This window comes from Oryzias latipes, chromosome 11, assembly GCF_002234675.1.
Source record: "Oryzias latipes chromosome 11, ASM223467v1".
Taxonomy (NCBI): Eukaryota; Metazoa; Chordata; class Actinopteri; order Beloniformes; family Adrianichthyidae; genus Oryzias; species Oryzias latipes.
The window spans coordinates 10,880,535-10,903,647 of NC_019869.2; the positions used below are offsets into that span (position 1 = coordinate 10,880,535).

Here is a 23,113-nt window from a genome sequence, read left to right on the forward strand (position 1 = left end):
AACAAGGCGAACAAACAACAAATCAAGTTTTACCATAAAGGAAGGTCACAGGTGCTCTCAGATTAAAAATAACGCCTGGCGTTATTTGCTCTCAACTCACCAATATCCCAGTTGTAGCTGTTGGCCTCTATCTCCATCTTGCCAATAATATACCAGATGCAGGCCATCCAGTGGGCCAGGAGGGCAAACATGGACATGAGCAGAGTCAGGACGACAGTGCTGTGCTGTGAGTATCGGTCCATCTTCTGCAGGAGTCTGAGCAGACGAAGCAGGCGGACTGTTTTTAAAAGGTGCACCACGGACACCTGGAAAAAACAGCAAACAGAAAAATACAAATGTACAAATTAGAAAATGAGAAAACACTGACACGTTTGTTGGATTTTTATCTTTTATCAAGATTAATATAGCAGTTTGAGTAATTCTTTATTCAAATTGTTGTGAATCAGAAGCAGATGAAAAAAATAGCTCATTTGTGACAAAAAAAATGCTCCAATATTGATCGCTGTTGTTATTGCACCAGTAATGTTAGGTTGAGGGTTTGAGGAGTTGTAATCGAGCAGCAGAGCGTGTAAACAGATAGCTTAGTTATGGGAGAAGGGGGGGTTGCTCCCCCCTAAAAGTTTTACCCACAACTCAGACACCAAACTGCATAATCATAAATAAAGACTTCTATGACGCTTTTACAATAGATCCAAAGATGGTCAGAGTGGGTCTATGAAAGATACTGATTAAGGTTAAGAATGCCACCAATAATCTAGAAAACAAATGACCCAGCAATACAATTTAAAAAATATTTTAGAAAAAAAAAATAAAAAATGCACACTAATACAAAACTGAATTTAAGAAAATTTTTACAGATTATATTTTCTAAATCAGTTTGATGAAGAATGAAAGTTCAATGAAAATCACTTTTTGGGGGATCTTCAAGAGCCTATTCATCCATCCACTTTTTTAACCTGCTACATCCCTTTTTGGGTCATGGGGATGCCAGAGCCTGTCCTGGTGCGGTTCAACCTGGACAGGTCATCAGTCCAAAGCATGGCTGTTTAAGAGCCCTATAGTGGAATAGCTGTGTAGTCCTCCCCTTCCCTTCCCTCTCTCAGTATGTCTAAATGAGAACTGGTAAACCCTTAGGCCTAAGGTTATGGTCGAGGTTTTAAATTCACCCAAAAAGTTTCTCTAGAAGTCTGAATTCCCTGTGAGTTCTTGTGTTTGCTTCAGGTCCTGGCAGCTATTTGCAGCAACATTTTGTTGGACACAATGGAGTCCAGTCTGCCTACCCTGCTTTCAGAGATCTCATGCCCTATCATACAGAACAAACTGCTGTGAGGAATATTACTGTGGAATACTCCTCAAACAGCCAGGCCAGCTACTGTCTGTCGACTCAGTTCTCTGCAGTCACAAAGCTGTCTGACAAGCCTCCTGGCTGTCCTTGGAAATAACCCACATATTCCTCAATCTTGAAACACAAATACATTTGTTTTACCTGCTTATTCCAGGGTTGGTGAAAAGTGCAAACAATAAAAACAACAGGGAATGACTGGCTTTGGATGAACGATTCTCACAATTAAACATGCTACTTCTCCACCTTGCTGTCCATTATTTAAAAGAAAATACACCTAACTTTAGCTTACCTAGTTACAGCCTGAGTGCATGAAGACACTTCTGTATAAACCAGACGTTGGTAGTTCTGAGCAACACAACTAATGAATGAAATCATATTGACAGTAAAAAGTTCCTACGTTCAGTTAAAAAAAGAGACTTTTCACAACAAAAATTATTTTTTTTATTCTTAAGGGTCTCTCAAATGTAATGATTAGAACTGTTAAAGGCTGAAAACTCCCTTAAGTATAATTTTTAGAAAGATGTAATGAATGGTTCTTAAATACAGGAATTCAAATTAGATCAATCAAGAAGGAATGATTTGCTTGTTTGTTTCTAATGTCAAATGCTCTATGTCTATTTTTATGTGCGGTGTATTAATTCTTATTGTTGGTGAAGCAGCTCTGGTTTAAGCCAATGGGAAGACTTTCTTGACATGTTCCTATCTGAATGATACAATAATCCTAAGACTACACTTTAGGGAGTCTTTGTTTGATCCTATCATGAAAGTTTGTGTTGTCTGGGTCCTTAAACTAACATGTTTGTGCTTCAGGTCCTTTAATCTTCAGAAACACAATTTTGAGCTTAATTTTACTTACATATGACTTAAATCATGAGGAAAAATGCCAAAAGAATATGTTAAAAACACACAAAAAACACAATTTTTATCATATTAAGTCTTTAAAGGTATAAAACTCTGCATGTGCACATTTGTGACAATCTGTAAAAACAGGCAAGAGGATGGTGTTGGGGCGGGCAGATATGCTCTTGCACACATCTTTAACATGCTTTATGGTGGTTTTTGCACACCCTTGCTATGAGAAATAAAGATGGTGGAGCATGAGGGGTAATGAAGCCGCCTACTGAGCCCTGGGGAGAAGCTCCATCTTTTCTCCAGCATATATCAGCCCCCCTTACACATCCAGCTCCTGCTGCCTTTCTTTTCCTTATATATACTGTGTTTTTTTTCCCTCCGCTTATCAGGTGGGAAATGGGCATTCGGCTAAATTATTGCATCCTTTTTAAAGCAGCATGTAAACTAGAAAGGTTGTAATGTAGCAGAAATGGCAATTATTTCTCTGCCTCCAGCAATGCCTTTAGCCCTACAACCGCATCACAACAACATGACAGGTCAGTTGATTTTTATTTATTTTAGTGGCAGTACCAGTCGGCTCAAAAACATAAATGGTATTAAACCAAGAAGGCTTCGATCTTCAAAGCATGCAATGACTTTCAGTAGCTAAAACAATAAAAAATTCAGGTTTCCGTTTTTGCAAAGCTGTTATGGTCATTCAGTCATAGGTTTGAAATCTTTTAAGACATAATTCAGCAAAAAGATGTTGACCCCAAGAATCTTCCAAGACTCCAAACTACCACAGAAATGTCCCTTGAAACACAATTAAGCTTGCCAGAAAGAGAAAACTGACAAAGACGTATGACTAAAGACATAAGGGACGACCACTGCTGAGGCCTCCAGGCTCATTTTGGTGAACGATGGTTTTTGCCCTGGAAGCAGACTTTCTGAATGCTCTGTCCTCAGAGGGGGTATCAAGCAGAACGTGCTGCAGTTATACCAGCTATTCTACCTCTCCCCAGTGGCAGTAAAGAATCTATGGCCCAGTAGACCTATGCCTAAAGCCTGATCCACTGGGATTCCTTGGTATTTCCATTTATAGACTTTTGGAACCAAACTGGTGTCTTTACCTGGGGCAGCCTGTCACAGCTCGCCACCTTTATACTTTGATAGGAAAAAAAGTTAGTTTTTTAGTTACTTTTATAATTGATTTTATGATTTCAACATTTTCCTGACCAAATTTTATAATTTCAATGTACAGAACAGTTGGAAAAAATGTCTTACATTTTTTGAAGAGGGACGTTCCAATTGTTTATCATATTCTGTCATGTTTTTTCATTTTTTTCACATTGAAGCAGCAATGCGTGTAACTCATTGGAAAGTGTTTTGAAACCACAGGTGGTTTTGGCAGAGATTTTAATGCCGGATGCCCTTCCTGACACAACCCTGTTTTTATCTGGGCAGCAGAGGGAGGTCCAGAATTGTGGCCCCTCTTGCGACTGCACAGTTAGGCAGTAGGGTGAAGGGTCTTGCTCAAGGACCCAAACTAGATGAAGCTCATTGCACCCCCTGGGAAACAAACCTTGATTTCACATGCACAAGTCCTGCACTTAACCGACTCAGCTATCCAGCCACATATACGGTACATAAAACCTAAAAACATTTATGTGTGGAACTATGTAGAAGTGGTGAAAAGCACATACAGTTTTTGTAGAGAAAAGTTTGGGTCCTCACTTTTAATAATATCTTTACAGATGTGCAAGTTGCCCTTCCAATGATGCACTGAGCACAAATGCACTCCCACACAATCACAGAGATTGGTTTTATATCAACAAACCATATTCTAACAAACCAGATGGTCCCCCTTTCTATTTATGCATTCATTGTAGGAATAAAAAAGGTAGGTTTCAACTCTTGGTAAGCAAAGAGTTTCAGACGTGAGTAGTATGACTTGCTTGTAAATCCTTCAGTTCCTTTAATATGTTAGGCTGAATGTGTGTGCTCCAGTCTAATAGGCCATCGAATACAGAGTATTCACTTTCTGTACATTAGGGCCCAGACAGCACAAACTTTTATGATAGAATAGAAAAAAAAGACTCCCTATAGTGTATGTAGCCTTACGATTGGTTGTATCATTCAAACAGGAAAATGTCAAGAAAGTCTTCCTAATTGCTTGAGATCTATACTTTTTTTTCCTCACAACTGTTTTTATGAGGCTTTGTATTCGACTCCTGTAGTAGAAACAAAGATTTTAATGATACAGGCCTGATTATTTTGTACTGAAGATGGAATCCACACCAAATTAAAGCCATACTGGAGCTCTGGAAACAATCCAAATGATTTTTGCTATGCTTGCCGCTCTTTAAAGAACAACAAATTAATAGGCTGTTTTGGAGCAACATGCCAGTCCCTTTTTCGAAAAAAAACCCCCAATACTTGGTGAGTTTAGTTAAAGCTTTGAGTAGAGCTGCTTTATTAAGCAGTTCTAAACAGGTCTTGGTACTTGTTACATCCACTTATGGAGACATAAAGAATTATTTTAAAATAAAAAAAATTTTTAGGTTTTGTGCCTGTGTTTTTTTTTTAGATTTTGTAAATATTTTATTTAAAAAAAATGTTAGAAATTACATATTTTAAAATTTGATGCAATGATTTACACTTTGGCGTTCGCCATATTATTCATTAATAAAACTCTGGAGTAGATTTTTTTGAATTTATTGAATGTGTTAGATTTCCACAGTTATTTTTATTACTACAGCTTGAAAAATATATGACATACCTTCCCCCTCCCCACATTTTGCCTATGCAGTCCAAGCTAAAAATGTATTTAAAGATTTATGTACAAAATGATTTTTAAAAAGAGAGAAATATATTCTGTGAAAGTAATATCCAATCTACTTACCACGCTCACTCTGACAGCATAGAGCAGATCAAAAGGCAATGCAGCCACCAGATCGATGATAAACCATGTGGTCAGGTAATGGATGCATATCTGACGAGCGTCAAAGATTACCTGACCGGACTTGCTGACATAAGTAGTGCGAAAATTGAAAATAATATCTGAAAGATAGAAAAACAACAGTTTGTTTTTAAGGTGTGGGTTTTCCCACAGAGTCAATTCTTCAAATCAAGGAAAACTGTTTCCTAGCAAGAACATACCTATAATGAAAAGGATCTCCACAGCAATATCGCTCACAGTCGTGCTGCGTGTCAGGTCATCATCATCACCAATGAAGCAGACGTTATAGGGAACCGTCACAGCAACATAGAATGTGGCTAGCAGGATCAGCCAGTCCCATCCTGCTTTAAAAGTGCTGTAGTGTAGAAGGATGAATTTGGACTTCTTGGCATCTGCTACCTTATACTCAGGCAGAGCAGGTGGGTCACCAAACACATTCTGGACAGATAAGAAAAGTAGTCTGCTTCAAAAAATAAACAAACGGAAGCCAAGAATGTCTGAGAACATTGTTTAGATAACTTCTTATGAATGAATGAAGACAAAGGAGTATACATACAGCAGTATTCTTTTAGTTCATTCAGAAAGCTTTGAGCTAAAAAGCTAAATTGCAGTCCTTATGAAGGGAACAGAACTGATTTTAAGAAAGATAAGTTATTTGGCTATTTAAAACCTAATTAAATGTATATACGTTATTTAAATATGTTTTTGAACTTTCCTAAGTGTCTGACAAAAAAGCTCACACATTTATAGTAGCTGGTATATAGGGAATAAAGGGGCGCGGACCTTGTTTCTCTGTACACCCTTTAAAAAAACAGAAAGAGTAGGATTAATGAATATTTTAACTATTTAACCACTTAATCAAAATACATATATGACTTTTTACAAGTAATGAATTCAAATGTAAGCAGATTTTTTTTTAAATCAGTGTAAATACATCAATACCAAGACATATTTCGGAGTATGTTAATTTAACAATTTTGCAGGTCAGAGACATTCGGCTGCTTTTCAGTTAAAATGAACTTATATGTTCAAAGGCACGCAGCCAGTGACTTTATTTAGATGCTTGACAACATGTGATCCTTGTCCACTGCGTGTCGTTAAAATAATTTGATTTCAGGAATTAGGTGGTGGTTGTTGATAGCAAATTTTGAATATTGTTGCACTTGTTGCTTCAAAAAAGATTTTCTCTTAATGAGATGATCATACACTTCATTTTAAAAAGCTGTACCTAATGATGCTTCTCAATCCCTTCTATTTCTAGTAAGGGATGGTTACTTGAGATACATTTGAGGATATCTTTGCTATTTACTTTAACTCTGAGCAATCCATCTGCTGTTATCAAACCGCAAAAAGAATACGGTACTTTTTTAAGATGTTACTTTTGAAAGTGCTGCTAACTTCATGCAATGCTGGCTTCAAAAATGGAACAGATACATTTATTTAGTTAATTTTTGTTACTGTGTGTACTTTTCTTAATTACCAGTTTTTCAAAGCACAAACCAGATTTCTATTTTAGTCTACAGGGGATTAGGCAAACCAATTAGAATCCTTCCTGTCATTTGTCTCATTTATTTATCATTAATTTTTTTGTAAGTTGTAGTAAAATATATTTTTTCTTTTTCTTTTTTACAAAGTCCCCATTTGTGGAGTAATACCTTGTTGAGTTTAATCTTGCTCTTCTCCCTGCTGTGCAAGTGACCAGAGATGTGATAGAGAACAGTGCCGCTCCGCAGCCGAGCTGTGCTGAAGGGAGAGCCTGTTTTCACCCTTCCACGCCGCCGCTCTGTAAGCACACACACACGGGTTGATGCACACCCATCAACAACTCTTTACTCCCATAGGGTTTGCTCCCGACGTATAAAACTGTCATTACGTTTGATCAAATGCCCAACGTTCTGTCCTGAATAGGAAAAGAGAATACATATAAAAATAAGAATTAAAAAAAAATTGTACCATTTTTGAGCAATCTGTCCCATTTGTTTAAACATGATATTAAAATTATAGTTGAAAAAAAAAACCTTCGCTGTCTATTTTGGCATTGTTCAAAAGCAGGTTTTGGTCATTCTGTCATAATGGGGAGTATTGTGTATTGTATCCAAAAAAAGAACTCTTTACTACTTTGGCAGGGTGGCGGTTTTAAGAAAGTTAAGTGGTTGTGGATTGCAGCTGAAGTGAACACTGCAGCAAGCACAGTTCTGTGTTTCTTTGAGTATATTGTTGAGGCAGACTGTTCAGATGGGATGAGTGCAGACTGAGAAATTCAAAGCTGGGACAAAGCTTTGTTTTTGTAGTAAGTTTTTGGAAATTTCAAAGGTAAAAAACTTGTTTTTTTGTGGTATAAGTGACGTCAAAGACAGTAACACAGTTGGGGAGTAGAAGTGAAACTCCTTTTGAGTGTCCTTTTGAAAACGTGCTCACATGAACCCCACAAGGTGGACAGACAGGGCCCATCCATAAAACAGTGTGGGGCTTATTTTTAGATCTAATGAATTTCCCTTCGGTTGTTCAGCCATTATTGGGGGGGTGTCAGGGAAGCACTAGTGAGGTGAGAGTCTATTTGAGAAGGAGGTGGTGGTGGAGGGGCACTTGTAGAATAGACAGGAGATGTGAGAATGGTGAGTTATGGTAAAAAACAGCAGGGTGTAATGACAAATCGAGGTGATGGAGGAGCCGAGAAATGGACGAATGACACTAAAAACTAGGGACATAGTGTAGACTATGTTTTTAGTAAAGGTAAAACTTTTGACAGAAAAGGAAACAGAGAAAGTCGGAAAGTGTTCACCCCACACATTGGGTTCTTCCACAATTTACTCATGATATCCAGGAAAAGAGAGTCTTTGTGGGTCCCATCAGACTTAAAAGACTTCTTAAGCTATAACTAAAATTTTCCATGCCCTTGTGGACAAAAATAACTCTTTATTCATTCTTATAAGCAATAAAAGAACTCAGACAAAATAAATTGCTTTTAAATTTCATATATTTAATGTGTCACAGTGATTACTGAGTGACTTTTTGATGCTAGTTCTTATGCCCTAGTCACATATGCCTGTTTTTGGATGGTCATTTCCTCATTTCTAACAGCCAAACTGCACGCAAGAGACACGAAAGGAGCTTGCTGTCAGGTAAGGAGGGCTGGTGAGCGTGACGACAGAGACGGGAGGCACACAGTGCAGGGCAAGGTGTTTATTAAACTAACACAAAGCGCTGCAGAGCAGGGAAACAAAACTAAGCTTACTGTGGCCTAAACATGAAAACATGGCAGAAGACAGACAGGGAAGAGACGGTATGGACCAGCACAAGGCAGAGACAAGACTTAAATAAAAACAAGACTGACAAAACACAGGTGAACATGATCAGGAGAGATTGGGATCAGGGAAGTAAAACTCAAAAGCACCACAAAACAGGAAACCTTCCAAAATAAGACAGGAAACAGAACTCAAACATGACAGAAACAAAAGGAAGCAAAAACTTATGCAAAGACACCCAAACCATGACAGTACCCCCCCTCAAGGAAAGGCATCGAGGTTCCAAAGGTCAACTAAGGAGGAGGGGGCCCGGAGGACGAACTTTGACGGTCAAATGGAGGCAGGGCTGGGCATACCAGCGAGGCCGAGACGATGAGTCCGGAGGACGGTCCGGAGGCCGCGCTGAACGGCGAGGCAGGTCCGGAGGACGGCCGGGAGGCCGCACTGCCCAGCGAGGCAGACGAGGCGGGTCTGGCTAAGTCAGGGTGCCTTGGCCGTTCAGGTGCCAGCGGGGAGTCCAAAATCGGTGTTGGATCAGGCACAGAGTTCAGGGCCAGTGTGGCAGGGTGCACCGGCGGGCCGGGCAGTAGTCAGGTGCCGGCGGCTCGGGCCAGTAGTCAGGTGCCGGCGGGTTGGGCCAGTCGTCAGATTCGGTAGAGTAATCAGTCCATAGGGCAGGCAGGTCAGGCATGAAGTCTGGGGCAGGCGGGTCAAGCCAACAATCAACTGGCGGATCAGGCCAGCAATCGGCTGGCGGGTCAGGCCAGTGGTTGGCTGATGGTTCAGGCATGGAGTCTGGGACTGGCATGGGTTCGGCCAGTCCTCGAGCTCCAGCGGGTCGGGCAAGTCGTCAGGGTTGGTCAAGTTGTCCGCCAAGAGGGCAGGCGGGTCAGGCCAGCAGTCAGCTGGGGAGTCAGGCATGGAGTCATAATTGGTGAGCAAAATATAAAAGGTTGAAGGTTGAAGTGAACTATCCAGACAGGGATTGCAAAGCATAGGACTTCCATTATGCCACCAGTGTGTGAATGTGTGTGTGACTGGGTGAATGGGTCTGTGACTGTAAAGCGCTTTGTCCTTGTAGGAAGAAAGGCGATACATAAGTATACGCCATACGCCATTTTCTTTCTCTGGTTGCTTTGCCCCGCCCTCGTAATTCCTGAACAATGACTGAAAGGATCTATAGTGCTTTTTTTTTTCTTTTTTTTTTTTTTTTCTTTGGTTCGAAACAGAAATGTCAGGTTGACAGTAGTCTGAATACAAACCAAAGGCAAGGTTCAGGACTCAATCCGGACCAAAATAAGATCCCTTGGTCTGGACTAACTAATTTTTCCAGTCTGAATAGACCCAAAGTGTTTGCTATGACCTGTCACTCACAGCATGGTTATAGACAAAAATGTTCATGAACATTTTTGCCCTGCGAGTTCACCAAGTGGTACACAACCTTGATTATAATTCCTGAGGCCAATCTGCATGCCCTGCAGGTTTGCACAGAGTTCATCCGCAGACAACCCATTTCCACATGTAAAGGCAGTTATGACAAACGCATAGGTTTTGACTAAAGTTCTTTACCACTAGAACTTTTTTATGTGATTCTTATAATCAATGAAGGAGCTCCAACAAAACAAATTATTTTTAACATTCATATATCTGATGTGTCAGGATAGTTAATGGGTGACTGTTGAAACAAATTTCCCAACAAGAGCATGATGTTTAAGATTTAGACGCCTCAAGTGCGGAGTAAATGCAAATACACCCACCCCCCACCCCCCATTCTGATATTTAATAATTATGATATTTTTTGAAAGATTACCAGATTTTTGTTATAAAAGTTAATCTTTCTTTGAGGAATTTTACATCTGACTGAGAGAAAAGATAACCATATTGCATGATTAGTATTACCTTCCCTCCGGTCCTCGTGGATGGCTTTGGCTTTAGTGTCAGTAATGTCCTTAAAGGAAGCCAGAAAGAGCACCACATCTCCCTTCTCGTTTTTGATTGGAACTATGTCCAACAGGCACCAGAACAGCACAGCTGAAAGTACAAAGAGACATTTTTTTAATGCCATCAAATGCAACTTTTGGAAATTTTCTAGGTTGATTTGGAATGTGTATACAGTACAGACCAAAAGTTTGGACACACCTTCCCATTCATTTGATTGGGAAGGTGTGTGCAAACTTTTGGTCTGTACTGTATGTTGGCTTTGTTTGCGCTGGGAGTGAATAAACGGTTCCATCGACTCCTCAACTCATCAGTGGGCTTTCTAACCCTTAGGGGTCACAAGGGGATGGGGGAGAGCAGAGGCTTTAAATAGACCGGGCTAACCATTCCCCAAGCACAACAAGGGATGAACAAATCTTTGAAGTCTTGTTTCCTTTTAAATAAAAGCCTTTCAAAAGATTTTCTCTGCAAGAAAAATAGGTAATGGTAAAAAAAATAATAATTTTTTTACATGAATTTAGACCCATGTGCAGTCCTCCACAGGTTTGTGGGGAAATGTTTTCTTTTCTGCTTTGATTTAAACTCCACAACAGTTATCTTGGTGCTTTAACTTATTCAAGACGTCTTTCATAAATAAATGAGAAAATAACATCTGTTTATTTTTTCTGAAGCCTACATTTGTCTGGAATAGTTTGGGAAATTCGACATGGCTAGTTGGCAAATAGTAGTATAATAGTAAATAATAGTATATTATAGTTAGTAATAAAAATCCAAGTGTGTGAGATGAAGAGCCCCCCCCCACACACACACACACACCTTGGTAGCTATGCAGTCAAATTTGCGTGACATATTTTTGCCACAACTTAAAGTCCCACTCTGATCATCTTTTGATCAATTTTAAAGTGTTCCCAGGGGTCTTCTAATTATGATTATGCTGTTTATGGCCAAAGGTTAAAAATCTAGGTTTTCTTCTTCTGAATTGTGGGCTGGATTTTTGGCGCAAAGCAACCCCACCCCCCTTCCCCTCCCTGTTGGTGAGCTCCTGGAGCAGGGAGATCGTCGCCTGTCCAGCATAATTTCCAACAGCGTTTTTTCATCTGCTCCAGATTCACAACAATTTGAATAACGAAATACTCAGAAATGCAATTCTGAACCTAATTGTCTTTATACATCCATCCATCATCAGAAAAAATGACACAAGAACATGTTAAAAACACCAAAAACACAATTTTTAAAAAGATTTTAAGTAAAAATTGTTTAGTCTGCAGCATATATAGTCTCATGATGAAGGCTCGCAACCTACTATATGGATTTTTGATCAAGAGGGATTTCCCATGGAGTTTCCTTCCATCACCCTCACTCTGTAAGCTTTCCTTGCCTGTTTGTTACCCCAATCTCAGTGTTTTTGTCTTTGCTTGAGTGCGTGTCTGAGTGAACAGCTGAACGGCTGAGAAGCAAGATGCCACTATCAGGCACCCAGAGTGAAGAGGAGTATTCCTGATTGCGAGCCTGCAGCGTTCTCTGTTCTCAGGCAGACAGACGGAGGACAAACTGAGTCAATCAGCCTTGTTTACTTTCAGGACTCCGCTGTGACAGACGGAAAGAGAGGAAAAAGGAGGAAAGGAGAGATAATAGAACCAAAGAGCTGAGCAGGGGTGAAAGCCAACAACGTACTGAGAAACTGGCAGCACCAGAGCTGTAGGTGTGTTTGGCACATGCAGAAAAAAACTGAAAGCAAGACCAAACAGAGACATATTTGGAGGAAAGGGACTAAAGGCAATTGAAAGACAAAAAAAGAAGATGAATGACTGTGATGTGAGATATCAGAGAGGGAGAGCTGCATCTGTGAGGGTATTATCAAGCATATGTGTGTGCATCTGAACTGAGCTGTCTGCTATATCTACTTCAATCAATCAAAGAAAAAGCTGTAAATTTGAATGGTGTATCACACTGTTTACATTCTATTTTCAGAGCCTTCAGCCATCAGGCTCCTCTGTTAAAGATCCAGCACCCAGTTTAGGAGGTAAATATCTTCTCTAAACAAAAGTTTCCCTCATGAAAAATGCAATGTTTGGAAGTTTTACACGTAAATGTCTGAAAGAACCACAAAATTGTGTTTTTGCTGTTTTTCACAGATTCTTGTAGAATTTTTCTGATGACGGAGGGCATTTAACAAAGTTACAGTTTTTCTCAGTCGCTTTAGTACAATTCTCAGATCAGAATTGAAGTTTGCAAATACGTGTGTGCATTTCTCAAAACAATTTGTACAAACAGCAAAACACTATGGATTTCTTGCAAAAGCCTGTAACGTGCTCAAAATCTTTAGTTCATCTCTGAAAACTAAGTCTTTATGTCATTGAACATGTCAGTGCCATCAGAATGTCAAGTCCTTGTGTCATTGTCTACGAACAAGACAGTCAAATGACTTAGTCATGTTGTCAATATAACTGTGTACTTTAGAGGGAGGTTCTGATGTAAACTATGGCTAAAGTTTGGATGACAATTATTGTAAAATGTAAGTTACACCTTTTATGTTTGATTGCAAGAGACTGGACAAGATTCACATTAACACTTTTATTGTTCATATTGTAATTTGTTGACAGACCATGTCATACCAACATAGAAAAAACCCACTGCAAACAGTAACATAAAGGGAAAAAAAAGATAGGACAATATTCTGTACAACAGTACAGGCAGTGCAGTAGGAATTGGTGTGGTCTTCCTACACCTCTTGTCGTTCCTGTATGTTAGGCCACAAATTCTCATCCACATCACAGCGAATATCCTCTCTTGCAATGCAGCGAAATATTTTTGTCACATTATGACAACTTGGTCAACCATTTTGCAGTTAATGACTTATACGATGAACTAATGACTAGGAGTTTTGAGGAGTAAGACTATTGCACAGTGAACTACATAATACATTTTGATCCATATGACATAAAGAATTGATAATGTAGCAAAGAGCAGAGAATTGTACATAAGCATTTGCATGGATGTACCAAAGCAATTGCAACTTGTTCAAAGAAGTGAGAAACTGCTTATATGATGTGCACAAGTGACATCATGATGTGAAGATTGAACAAAAAGTTTTTGGAATTTCATTCTGATCTGAGAATTGTACTAAAGCGACTGAGAAAAACTGTAAGTTGAACTGCTTTTCTGAATGCTTCTTTATTCGAGGAAAGTTAGGAACAGATTTAAAAAAGGCTTTTGGAAAAAGCTTGTGGGTGTAATGCAGAAACTGAAAACAGCAGGCCACAAGCAATTGTACCTAAAAAGCAGAAAATTTAAAGAACTTTTTTTTCCCATGTATTCGAACCGACTGTACAAAAAACGTTCAAATTTGATCAAACTCTTGTCTCTAGAGTTTAATTCCAAAGATGAAAAAAAATTACTTGTGTTTTTTGTTTCTGGAAAATGCACTTTTCATGTCTTTTAAGTAAAAGCTAAATTAGAGTAAGTTTGGAGCAGAAGTGGATTGATGCATTTTTGCATTAATAGGTGTCAAGGGGTTAAAATGACAATAAAAAAATAAGTCAGGAAACTTAAATCAAAACATTATCATATCAAGTCAAGGCATCCTTCTTTTGATCTCTTTGTGTCCTTGTTATTTCCCCCCCTTTGTTCACTGGCCAGCTTCCTAATCATTATGGCACACTCCATGCCACAACTGGGCTCAGCTAAACTGATGGAGACAGGGTTATGCGGCTATTAGCTGACAGCTATTAAAGTTTAATGAGGCTCAAAGTTAAATAACAAGTGCATGACAATTTTCACTGATGGATTTGTTTAATCACCGTTTAATGAGCACAGATCAATAAAATAAGTTTTATATCCCTTCCTCTAGTAATTATTTCTTCCATGCAGTGGCCCATATGCCAATTTAAATGGAGTTTCCCCAGAAATAGTCACAGAGAACAAATTTATTACAATATAAAAAGGGAAATTGTGCATGATACTGACTTTGTCTGCACATTTTCTCATAGAATATTTCTGCTCATCCTCTCACTGTGGTTGAAGGGCTAATCTGGCAAAGAGCAGGAGTTTTCACAAAAGGAGAACAAAAAGCAGAAGTTACAACAATCCATCCAACACAAAAAAGAAGCATTTTGTGTTTACCTGTCTTTGAGTAGAACATGATCTCATCTTTAAACTCTTTGCGCTCCTCCAAGGCTTCATCAATGCTGAGAATGATGCTTTCACTGGTCTCAGGTCCATACAGGAACTTACAGGCACAGCTCTTCTGCATGACCTCAGCCCTGGAGAAGCCTGTGAGCTCGCAGAAGCCATCCGAGCAGTAGACAATGGGAAATCCCTTTGACACCTGAGCATTGGCTAGGATGAAGTTACTGTCTGCAGAAGAAGAAAAAGACAGAGGATCTAAGTTTTATCATCTATTTGTTCTATTTATTCTTATTTATAAATCTGTTAGTTCAAATATAGACGTATTCTTTATTATGAGATGGTTTTAACAGGATAAATGTAGTTTTAAGCTAAACATTCATTCATCTTCTAAACCCGTCTCGTCCCTTTCGGGGGCACGGGGTTGCAGGAGCCTATCCCGGCCACTCGTGGGTGAAGGCAGGGGACACCCTAGGTTCACACCCAGAGACAATTTAGAGTGACCTGTTAACCTATGAAGCATGTTTTTGGACAGTGGGAGGAAGCCGGAGTCCCTGGAGAAAACCCACGCATGTACAGGGAGAACATGCAAACTCCACACAGAAAGGTCCCCAATTGGTGTTCTGTTTCAGATCCCCCAGACAGGACTTTATCCGGGGTCCTTCTTGCTGTGAAGCAACCGTGCAGTAAGCTAAACGTATTGATTGGTATTTCTTTAGAATGCTGGACATTGTGTAAAAAACCTCCTTTTGAGCTATTTCTCTTATTCAGTTATCACAATGGGCACCCCTTCTTTTTAATTGCAAATAATTTGATCAAAACAAACTTAATTGGTGGAGAAAATAATTATTGTAGGTAGGACTGTTGAAAATATGGGGTCTTAGAGAAAGAAACGTTTAAAGCCAAAGCATGTAAAACACAGAGACTTGTTAGGCTCAGTTAGTGACATTAATGTTACTCACATTTGAAACTTTTTGACCGATAGATGCACATAAAGTCTTACAAACACAATTTTAGGTAAACACAAATTATCTAAATTGTGCAAGAGGGTTAGTACTTTTTTCATTAATCTGTCAAATTCTAAAGTGTGTATCTCAAGGCTGTTTGCAGTGCCTGAAACACCTCCACTGTAAAGCACCCAGAAGAGACCTTAGATGCACAACCTACTGTTTTTTTGGATAAAAAGAATAAGTCTTCTTTCAGATTCCCTCAGATGAGGGAGCTCCTTGCCCTGTCCCAAAGGAGATGTGCAATCTCATTCTGTCTTATATTGCCTGGAGCTTGTGACCAAGCACAAGCTTTGGAATGTGATTAATACCTCTGGAATGGGGTCAAAGAAAAAAAGAGTTAAAGGTAAATCTCCAAAATCATTTGTGAAAAGGACTTTAAATGTATTGAAAATGCTTGTGTAAAGTTGTTCTTTTCAACATTGAATTTTACAGACCATAGCTAAAATTTAGTGGTAGCAACAAATTCAAGGTACTTCATAGCACTTTGCTGTTGCCTTTTTTGGTTTGGATTCACGCTTGTACAATTTTTCCAAATGTCGAAAGCAAAATATGCTGCATTTAGCCAAAATAAAGAAATAAAGAAGGTGTGTTGATAGATAAACAGAAGAGCTGAAAAGGCAGCACAGTAATGTTTAACTTATCTATCTATCTGAATAGATCTCTATGCTTGACACAACTGATACACTGTCTGCCATAATATCAGCAGCTACTGTGATCTGTGCTCTTCAGCAAAGTTGTGAAGCCTTAATCACATGAATCCCCATCTGATCCCCTGTCTAATTCGTGTGGCCACCTCAAAGGAGGTCATGAAAATGGAACGTAAGATTTTTGTGCATGAGGTAGGTGTATCGGGAAGTATTTGTCAGGATAGTGTAAGTTACACACATTTATGACGTACAAGTGAGGCTGTCATATGCTGCACTTGTACCGCACTAGTCATTAGTGAGGTCAATGCAATGGCCCGTATTGTCCGTACACAAGTGGTGCACATACGGTGTGTGTCGGTGATAATTAAAAGCCCGTAGGATGTCAACACAAACTACCCTCTTATTGTCATTTCTAACAGTCAAGCTGCATGGAAGGAGCATGCACTTATCACTTGAATAGCACTAACGGGCTCCTTGCACTGTGTGCATGGTTGAAAAAATGAGTAATCCGTATGACATGCCTGCATCTCACCTACGTCACCCTTACTTACCCTTACGTGTTGTATAAGTGTTCACTACGATCTGTCTCTGGCAGCTTGCCCATAAAAAATGTGCATAAACCCTAAATTTCGTGTGACTCATTTGGTGCCTACAGACAGCCTGTATCCACCCATATGTGCAGTTGGGACTACCCCATAAGCTGCATGTAATAAAATTTAGCCTGTTCATTCCGTAAACGGTCTTGGTGTGCATTCACCTCATAATTAACTTTTTTTTTAACCAATGCACAGAAAAATTGGTCAAGAAGCTTCTCTGTAGCACCTTGGATGAACCACTCTCTGCGCCATTTGGGGTGATCACAATGCTTTCAAGCATGCAGGTATGAAAACAGATGGGATCTTCAGTTCTTCAGTCTGGCAGATAAAAGGCCTGTGTAGGCTGAATGAATGAAACTCATTTACCTGAAGAAAAAAATCCAGCTCTTGAAAACAAAAATCCTTGACAAAAAAAATCCCTTGAAGAAACTGACCCTGAATTCAAAATGTTTAAAAAAATGTTATGCATGTTGGAAAGAAAACGAGTTTGTAAATTGGAAATAAAAACTACCACAGAAGCTATTGTTATAACAGCTAAAGTGTTTTTTTCCTGCCTCTTAGACTCTTAACTTCACTTGAACAGGAATGAGAAAAAAATAATTATCTTAGTAATTAAAAAAAAAATCTGAAGTTACTAACTCTAATGGAATTAAAAAAGAAGTAAAGTCAGGGTCACAAAAGACAGAACTGAGTTTAAAGACTCGCATTACAGACAACAAATCAGCTTTTTACCATTTCAGTCAATTTGCAAGACTTCAGATCCTATAAAGACAAAAAGTCTTCAAAAATTACACTGTCAGATTATAAATTATGAAGCAGTGTAAAGCCTTAAGACTTGACAGATCTCCTTTGTGGTCTGCTATCCAAGCAGGGCTCAAAATCTACAGGAATCAGTCAGCCTGTGATCCTGAGGTCAAAACCAAACTGCGTGAAGCTGCTAAAGCTGTCAAGTGCCACATAGATGGAACTAACTTTGAAATGAGAAGAATGTTACATTTTTTTCTGGTGTCTTTCCTCACGGTGACATCTATATTTTCATTTCTCCTTACATGTGTTTTGGTTTTTGCGTTTTAATGTGTCGTTTAGCTGCCAAAGCCTTCCACATCTGGGTGTGAGATTTGTTGATGCTACCTTGTGTTGTTCCATGAGATGGAGGAAAAATAATCACACAAGCTCTGACGTTTATCACAGTTATTCAGCCTATTTGCCTGTAGCTCTAAATTCCTGGATGAAGCACACCAGCTGTTTTTGCCCTAATCCATCAATTCTGGCAAACAAATGCACCCACCATAAGCAAGCACTTACAGACAGCGTTGTGCACATTGCTGATGGACAGTTAATTTTTTTTTTCCGTGAGGTGCCCATTGTTAACAGAGAGTGGACAATTGTGGTCTGATAAATTATGTGACTGATACGTGTGTACAGATGTGGGTGTGTAGGGCGTGTGCTTCCCTCTGCACACTAGTGAACCACCACAATTGAGGATTTGATATTAAAAAAACACAAACAGAAGTACTGAAATGAAAAAAAATTTGTGTAAGACATAAAAGCTTACATAAGCTCACCAATAACCTTTTCAATGATGCTGCAAAGGCACTTGTATCAATTATGCTGCATTACCAAAATCAATTTTATACACCAACAGCTCCACTTTCTGACATCCTGGACGTTTAATTGTTTCATGTAGCTTGTCAAGCTTTGTTGAATGTTTGTTGAAACATCCGACTTGCTCTGAGAACGTAACTGCAAAGAAAAGAAAAAAAATAAATTGTGTGTTTCACCCCAGAAATGAGCTGTCTTTTTATAGGGACTCCAAAACAGGACCTGAAAGGGTCCTCTCTTTGTCGTTTTTAGTCACCAAAACTTTCTAATTAATTTTCTTTTATTACTTTTACTTCACTTCTGGTAAAATAAATGAAGTAGAGCTGAACGCTTCACTTAGGTTTGGAGTTAATGGCTTTCATTTTGATTCCATGCACACAAATAAACACTAAAACCTTTAAAACAGCTGTCCAGTTTTTGGAAAATGTTCAACAAATACTGATGGACATCATTTCTGTGAAATCCTAACTACCGGTACTGCACAGTAGTTAGCTATGATAACAATTTTGACAGCTCCATCCGTTTTCCAATTTTTTTTAAATACATTTTATTTATCAGAAATGATAGATAATGATTAATGAAGACTAAAACTAGACAGAGCTAAAACATTACAGGTAGACAAAACAAAACTGACAAAATGATCTGAAAGGGAGAAACCATAGACAGTATATCACTGGACAGCTTGACCCCTCCCCCCTTGCATTCCAAACAGGAAGTACCTGCTGGCTCCAAGAAGCCCAAATCCCATTGATTTCTAGAGAGAAATAAACAGCTATTACTCAGTCATTCTATTTGTCAGAATAACCCTTCTTGCTCTGCTACTTTATTTTTAACATCTTTTTGCCAATTCTAAATTTTTTCTTTTCATTGTATTTTTTCTTTATTACAAGTTATTCAAATTATAAACTTACCAATCAGATGCCTCAGTGAAAGCATGTGGTGCCCGCTGGCCCCCACATCTATTGTTTGACAGATTCTCCAGAGCCGCTTTTAGTGGAAGGGCTGTGGAATCCGAACATGCTCACTCATGACTGGCAACAGTAGATGCCATTAAAAAGTGACTCAGTCCAACTCATACTGACACACTGTCGTCTGGCCCCAAATGCGGAGCCATTGTGGAAAAATGGCGACTGAACTGGCTTCGTTTTGCTTGAGCTGGAGGTAAGGCATTTTCTATGGGTGATGTCATTTGTTCATCTTTATTTACAGTCTATGGGAGCAACCTCTGACTGTATACGAGAACTGGACCGAGTGAGTGTGATGTCACCTATGAAAATTTAACTAATTCCAGTTCAAACGAAAGAAGTCAATTCAGTCATCATTTTTTCTTAATATGGACATTTCCATGTTGGAGCCCAAAAATTGTCAGTAAGCAGAGATTGGTCTAAATCGGTCTGAGTCAACGTTTCTGTGGCAATCACTTTCGCCAGGATTGAGCTTGTTGAAAGTCCACACCCCCACCACTTCATAGCCATTTTGTGAGAATCTGTCAATCAAACACTCCAAACGTTCGACATGAGGTCGCATACTTTCACTGAGGCATCTGATTGGCCAGTTTATAATTTGAATAACTTGAACTACAGAAAAAAATATCATAAAAACTATAATTGACAAGAACATCTTAAATAAAGATATAAGAGAATGGTTATTCTGACACATATAGTGACTGAGAAATATCTGTTTATTTCTCAATAGAGGTCCATGGGATTGTGGCTTCTTAGAGCCAGTGGGTACTTCCGGTTTGAAACGCAAAGGGGAGGAGTCACTCAGTCCAGTGCTTTTTTTACAGTTAATGGGAGTAACTGACACCACAATGGTGTCTACTGGGAACAGTCTCAACAGGACATGAATCCATCGCAGGGCCACAAATATGCATTCTCACTTCAAATTTAGAGTCACCATAGAATCCAAGAAACACGTTTTTGAACAGCAAATGATGAGAGATGACCCACATATTTATAAAAAGAGATAATGTACAGAAAGAACTCAACCGGGATTTAAACCCCTATCCCGGGAATCATGCAAACCCCCAAACTACATTACGCATTTAGATAATTTATACTAGAACCAGGTGTAATCACTCATGAAAGCATGACCAGAAGCCACACAATAGCTGAATGCGAACCCTTTTTGTAAATCTAATAAAATGGCTGCTTTAATTCATTTTATTTAAATTATTTTATGTTGAAAATAGATTAAAAATGCATGCTATTTTTTCCAGTAAGCAAGGAGGACCGTGGAACTGAAACAGTGGTATTCCTACTTGACAGCGTAGGACAAAAAAGCATGTCTAGTCAGCAGTAGTGCGCTCACTAAATGGCTCAAACAGATGGGGATGCAGGTCTCAGCTTTGGGACTGGCTGTCAGATGTGAAGCCCAAAATGTTTGGCTCAGGCAAGATGGACAGAGGTACCAGCAGGACTGCTGGGGTGTCAGTGACCCCTAACAATAGCCTGTCTACTGACTGAAGTTCCCAGAGTGCCACCGAACAATGTTGGAATTAGAACTAAGTTAAGCTTAAACAGAAATCTTCAAAGAGCTGATACTGCTTGTGGTGTCCATGTTGGGTGAGAAGAGAAGGTACAGCAAAGTTCTTGTACACTCTGACAGATCCTCACACTCATATAGGTCTCTGCACCATTTGTCCAAAGAATGTAATGCTGTATGGACATTTAGAAACTGAGCCATTTAAAGTCCCACTCCAATCATCTTTTGATCTACACTACAGACCAAAAGTTTGGACACACCTTCTCATTCAAAGAGTTTTCTTTATTTTCATGACTAGTCATGTGAAATGTTTTTCTCTTCACAGGTGTGCCCTGTCAGGTTTCATAAGTGTGATTTCTTGCCTTATAAATGGGGTTGGGACCATCATGTAAGGATTCAGTGGTTTGGTTTTGTTGTTGGTCATGTTTTAGTTTTACTTTTTGTCAGTCACTCCACCTTCAGTTTCATGATCCACAGCTGTGTTCAGTTCAGTTAATTACCCTCAGCCTATATAAGTGTCTTGGTTTCTGTTCATCCTTGTCAGGTCATCTGCTCTGTTTTCTCACTGGTTTGTTTCTCCCCATAGTTTTGTCATGTTCCAGTTTGTTTATTAAATTTTTTATTTCCTGTCACCAAGCTTGGTCTCCTGCATTTTGGGTCCTCCACCACCTCCACACATCAGTTGTGTTGTGCAGAAGTCAGGTGGATACACAACTGATAGTCCTACTGAATAGACTGTTAGAATTTGTATTATGGCAAGAAAAAAGCAGCGAAGTACAGAAAAACGAGTGGCAGTCAGAAAAACCATCAAGAGCTACAAAGAAACTGGCTCACATGTGGACCGCCCCTGGAAAGGAAGACCAAGAGCCACCTCTGCTGCAGTGGATAAATTCATCCGAGTCACCAGCCTCAGACATGGCAGGAGTTCTAGTAGCAGACACATCTCTACAACTGTTACAAGAGACTGTGTCAATCAGGCCTTCATGGTAGAATATCTGCTAAGAAACCACAGCTAAAGAAAGGCAACAAGCAGAAGAGACTTGTTTGGGCTAAAGAACACAAGGAATGGACATTAGATCAGTGGAAATCTGTGCTTTGGTCTGATGAGTCCAAATTGGAGATTTTTGGTTCCAACCACCATGTCTTTGTGCGACGCAGAAAAGGTGAACGGATGGACCCTACATGCCTGGTTCCCACCGTGAAGCATGGAGGAGGAGGTGTGATGGTGTGGGGTGTTTTGCTGGTGACACTGTTGGGGATTTATTCCAAATTGAAGGCATACTGAACCAGCATGGCTACCACACCATCTTACAGCAGCATGCTATTCCATCTGGTTTGCGTTTAGTTGGACCATCATTTATTTTTCAACAGGACAATGACCCCAAACACACCTCCAGGCTGTGTAAGGGCTATTTGACCAAGAAGGAGAGTGATGGGGTGCTGCACCAGATGACCTGGCCTCCAGAGTCACCGGACCTGAACCCAATGGAGATGGTTTGGGGTGAGCTGGACCACAGAGTGAAGGCAAAGAAATGCTCAGTGTTTGTGTGTGTATATATATATATATATATATATAAATATATGGGGGTGTGTGTGTGTGTGTACCATGATCATAAGAATGAAATTTTTTACATTTTTCATTGGAGTGGGTCTTTAGAGACTGTAACATAGTCATTTGTGTAAAAATGGCCGTCCTACTTTCTGTTTAAAAGCTGCTCACATAATTTCTCTATATCATTAATAACCAGACGAAATACTCAGATTACTTTGAAATCCAGTTACTTTTAAATGTAAAATACTAATGTAAATATATTTTTACACATATGTTGAATTCTATAAGACTGCTACTTTATTGGGTCATCATAAGTGATATAGAACCATTATTATCCATGCTATATTGTCCCCATCCCTGCTGGTGTCCTACTTTCCCTCTCTCCATCTCTCCTTTGCACTCCCACCAGCATTAGATATGACCTTGCTGTACCTCTTATCTCTCCATCTCTTCCCTCTCTCCCTCCACCAATTTCCCTTCATTCTAGCTCCATCCTTAACCCATCAACCTTCTCCCCTTCTTTCCCCTCCCTTCCACTGTTAGCCATGTTTTACCTTCCATCCCTCTATCTAATTACTCTTCATCTATCCATACTTGGATTCAACCCAGACTTCTTTCCTCACCAGGATCCATCTCTTTTCTTTACTGTTTACTCCCCCTATGCTCGCTAGAAAGGTCTCTACAACGTCTGTTTTTTTATTTACTACAAACCAAAACAAAGCTACATTTCAGATTTTGTGTTTTTAAAAATATCCTTTGCCTCTTTTTTCAAAAAC

The 23,113-nt window shown here is 39.3% G+C and overlaps 1 protein-coding gene across 1 annotated transcript in view; it reads right to left on the minus strand.

The window, feature by feature from the left end:
* Window positions 1–23,113, minus strand: part of kcnh8 (potassium voltage-gated channel subfamily H member 8) — a 71,863-nt gene that overhangs the window by 34,947 nt on the left and 13,803 nt on the right. The window contains exons 2-7 of the mRNA XM_011480853.3: window positions 14,441–14,674; window positions 10,280–10,411; window positions 6,791–6,918; window positions 5,336–5,573; window positions 5,079–5,236; window positions 101–305 (exon numbers count right to left, since the gene is read on the minus strand). Coding sequence (XP_011479155.1) covers window positions 101–305; window positions 5,079–5,236; window positions 5,336–5,573; window positions 6,791–6,918; window positions 10,280–10,411; window positions 14,441–14,674 — 1,095 coding nt within the window. The remainder of the gene's footprint in view (window positions 1–100; window positions 306–5,078; window positions 5,237–5,335; window positions 5,574–6,790; window positions 6,919–10,279; window positions 10,412–14,440; window positions 14,675–23,113) is intronic.